The following is a 4,460-nucleotide window of genomic DNA, read 5'->3' as shown; positions in this document are numbered from 1 at the left end:
AGATACGAGCCATCTCTCGGCCGATTTTTTGCTTTGAGTTGCGAGCTAAAATTCGGGTTACGAGCCAGCTTCAGATACCCCACCGCTAGTTGGCGCAGCGAACGTCACAGTGAACGCCACAACATCAGCCCAGCATCACGTGTCTCACTCGTTCACTTCTTGATTTGACATACGAGTAATTTGAGTTACGAGCTTCGTCACGGAACGAATTAAACTCGTAAGTCAAGGCCCCACTGTACTTCTTTTCCTCTTACACTGTAGAAATAAACATGGAATTTAACCCAATGATAAATGAAGCCTTTCATTGTTAGGTAATTACCTTTGATCTTCTGTACTTCCACCTTCCCTCTCTCCCTCTGGGGATAAATGTGACCTTGTCCTGGGATATCAATAAGATTTGTCCTAGCCGGTTTGGCTCAGTGGATAGAGGGTTGGCTGGTGGACTGACAGGTCCCGGGTTCAATTCCAGTCAAGGGCACATACCTCAGTTGCAGGATCCTCCCCAGCCCAGGCCCTGGTCAGGTATGTGCAGGAGGCAAGCCACCAATCGTTGTATTTCTCTCACATTGATATTTCTCTCTGTCTTTTTCTCTCTCTTCCACTCTCTCTAAGAAATCAATCCAAAAATATCCTCAGGTGAGGATTAAAAATAAATAAATAAATAAATAAATAAATAAATAAGTAAATAAATAAAGATTTGGGTCAAGAACAGAGAGCTCAAGGTTAAAGTCAGAATCTACTCCAGATCATTTCTCCTTCACCATCTTGTAAGACCCCCTCTCCTTTGATTCTAAATAATAGCCATCTTGTATAGAGTAATCTTAGCCATAGGTCTTTGCTTTTCCTCACTTTGAATATTTTATGACAATATCTTCTGGCCTGCAAAGTTTATGTTGAGGAATCAGCTGGTAGTTTTTTTTGTTTCTTTTTTCAATCTTCACCTGAGGACATGTTCATTGATTTTATTGAGAGGAAGGGAGAAGGAGAGGGAGAGAGAGAGAGAGAGAGAGAGAGAGAGATCAATGTGAGAGAGAAACATGCCTCTTGTAGTTGCCCCAACTGGGGACTGAACCTGTTACCTAGGTAGGTGCCCTGACCAGGAATCAAATCCACAACCTTTTGGTGTATGGGACAACACTCTAATCAACTGAGCCACACTGGCCAGGGCCAGCTCATAGTTTTATGGTACCTTTCTTTGTTTTTACTATATCTAATATGAGTATTAATTTTTTTAATTCTATAAAATGAACTGTTTAATGCTACTCTTGACATTCTAGTCAAGACACGAGTGAAAATAAAACCCACAGAAAGTGGTCAGGAGAAATTTTTCCCAACCTAAGGGTCCTACCCTGAAACCTCTACCTCAAGATGCAATAAACACTCTCTCTCTCTCTCTCTCTCTCTCTCTCTCTCTCTCACACACACACACACACACACACACACACAATGAAACAAACATCGTCGAAGAGTCCCACGACTAACTTTTCAAATGCCATGAGGTTGTACACCTACATAATCCCAAATGGACTAATCTCAAAAGAGAAGTCAGCAGTCAAGATAATTTAGGCCCTGGCCAGGGTGGCTCAGTTGGCTGGTTGTTCTCCCATGCTCCAGGTTGCATTCCTGATCAGGGTACATTCCTAGGTTGTAGGTTCAGCCCTCTAACTGGGGCAGGGGGCATGCAGGAGGCAGCAGATTGATTATGTTTGATTGATAATATTTATCTCCCTCTCCCTTTCTCTCTCTCTCTAAAAAAAGAAAAGAAATAAAAAAATCAATTTAAAAAATCTTTTAAAAAAGATAATTTACAAATTAGAAAGATCAAAATCAAAAACTAAAGGTCAAGATTTTTTGGTGAATTTCCCATTGATGTAATCTGTTATTACTTTAATATGTTAGGGAAACTTTTTCAGGGAAGGTTGTGTTAAAACTCACATTTTCTTTACTGTGCAATTATACACAAGATGTATAAAGAATAATTACTCTAGCCTGGCCAGTGTTGCTCAGTGGTTGAGCATCTACCTATGAACCAGGAGGTCATGGTTGGATTCCCAGTCAGGGCACATGCCTCATTCCCCAGTGTGGGGCGGAGGCAGCCAATCAATGATTCTCTCTCATCATTGATGTTTCTATCTCTCTCCCTCTCCCTTCCTCTCTGAAATATATATAAAATACTCTAGCCAATAAATGAAAAGAAGATGATAGAACATGCATATCATTATTATTAAACCACTACTGAATTAGTGAATCAGGCCAGAATCAGATAACAATGGATTAATTTGAACTCATTAGGCTGATCTGATTGCCTGATCATCAATCCTATTGATTGTATTGTGCTAGGACCTCTGAAAGCTATCAGACCCCTGCGATTTAAGTACCAAGGCCCCGAGAGCTTTCTGGGGCAGGGAAGGACCCCACCCCTAGCCCTGCATTGTGAAGTCATCTGAAGGGGACAGCAGACTGGCTGATGTCATAGACCAGCCCCCTCTCCCTGTCTCTGCCTGTGCCTGTCCCTGCCCAACCTCAACCTTTCTCCCCACACCCCAGAGGAAAGAGGTCAGCCTTGCCCAACAGCCCCCCCACCCACCTGAAACTATGGATACAAATCACCCCAACCCCTCTGAGCCCCAGAGGCCCCCAGGCCCGGGGTGACCCCCAACTCAATCCTGGTGAACAAGACCCTACAGTAGGACACCCCAGCATGGTGGGCAACAGGTTGCCACCAAAGACTAGCGCGGTGGTCATCGACATGGGCACCGGCACCTGTAAGGTGGGCTTCGCGGGGCAGGCCCGGCCCACCTACACCGTGGCCACTATCGTGGGCTGCCAGCCCAAGAAGCCGGCCACCACGGGCCAGATGGTGCTGGAGACTTTCATTGGCGAGGCCGCCCTCGCGCGCCCAGAGCTGACGCTGGTCAAGCCCATAAGGAATGGCATCCTGGTGGACTGGCTGGCGGCAGAGTTCATCTGGCGCCACCTGCTGGAGCACGACCTCGGCATCGCCACCCAGGACCACCCGCTGCTGTTCTCCGACCAGCCCTTCAGCCCCTCCACCAACCGCGAGAAGCTGGTGGAGGTGGCCTTTGAATCGATGCGCTGCCCCGCCATGTACGTGGCTTCGCAGTCCGTGCTGTCTGTCTACGCCCACGGGCGGGTCAGCGGGCTGGTGGTGGACATGGGCCACGGAGTCACCTCCACGGTGCCCGTCTTCCAGGGCTACCACCTGCCCCACGCCACCGAGCGCCTGGACCTGGCGGGCACCCACCTGACCACCTTCCTGGCAGAGATGCTGCTGGGCTCCGGCTTGCCGCTGGGGCAGCAGGACCTGGACCTGGTGAAGATCAAGCACTGCTATTGCTACGTGGCCTCCGACTTCCAGAAGGCACAGGCCCGGCCCGAGCAGCAGTGCCAGCGGAGCCTGCAGCTGCCCGACGGCCGGACGGTCACGCTGGGTAAGGAGCTGTTCCAGTGTCCAGAGCTGCTGTTCAGCCCCCCGGAGATGCCCGGGCTGTCACCCGTGGGCGTTCCCACCATGGTCGAACGGAGTCTTAGCAAGGTGCCCTCGGAGGTGCGGGCACACCTGGCCCAGAACGTGCTGCTGTGCGGTGGCTCCTCGCTCTTCCGGGGACTGGAGGGCCGTTTCTGCAAGGAGCTGCTGCACAGCCTGCGCCCTGAAGCGCGCGTGGTGGTGGCGGCCGCCCAGCCCTCCCGGAACTTCTCGGTGTGGATCGGGGGCTCCATCCTTGCCTCTCTGCGGGCCTTCCAGTCCTGCTGGGTCCTGAGGGAGCAATACGAGGAGCAGGGGCCCCACATCGTGTACCGCAAATGCTACTGAGTGTGGCAGGGGCCTGGGGAGGGGCAGTAAAGCTTTGTTACCCAGCCAGCTCTGCCCTGCCTTTCCCCGGGGTCGGTCTGGTCCACTCCTGGACCCACCCAGACGCTGACCCACTAACCCTGTCAAACCCGTTTCCCATGATTAGCGCACCACAAGGCACTCTCTGTTTAGTTCCCCACCCAAATGCACTCCCAAGATATGGATACCTTAATCTCCCACCCCCAGGAACTGCTGTTTTTTTATATAGTTCCCCAAGATTCCCTTGGGCTTTAAGCCCCCCCAATTCACACCATTGATATGTTCATCAAAGATCCTTAAACCCACTTCCATAACCGGTTCCTTTCCAAGGAACTTGCACCAGAATGCTCAAACCCCTCTCCCAGAATCTTTCCATGAGTGCTGCAGCCCCTGGGTCCACCCTTATAATCTGCCCCTATTTCTAATGCCTGCAAACATAGCCCCTCCAGAATCCACTTGCCAAGACATCCCTGGTTCTGGGCACCCCAAACCCATCTCCTGGTTGGTTTCCCCCTTCTTCTTACCCAACCTTATCCAACACCCTGATGTTCTGAGTGCCCCCTGAGTCCCCCTCACAAGTGCCAAACTCCCATATACACCACAAAGA

General features: G+C 50.4%; 1 protein-coding gene across 1 annotated transcript; it reads left to right on the top strand.

Moving 5' to 3' along the window:
• The first annotated feature begins 1,215 nt into the window (after nucleotides 1–1,215).
• On the top strand, nucleotides 1,216–3,835 carry LOC102244566 (actin-like protein 9). Its single transcript, XM_014528496.1, is given in 3 exon segments — nucleotides 1,216–1,219; nucleotides 2,632–2,691; nucleotides 2,694–3,835. Coding segments are annotated over 3 exon segments (1,206 nt in total).
• Nucleotides 3,836–4,460: the final 625 nt, after the last annotated feature.

The sequence above is a fragment of the Myotis brandtii genome, unplaced genomic scaffold, assembly GCF_000412655.1.
Source record: "Myotis brandtii unplaced genomic scaffold, ASM41265v1 scaffold1161, whole genome shotgun sequence".
NCBI classification, from domain to species: Eukaryota; Metazoa; Chordata; class Mammalia; order Chiroptera; family Vespertilionidae; genus Myotis; species Myotis brandtii.
This window is presented reverse-complemented; position numbering and strand designations above follow the sequence as displayed.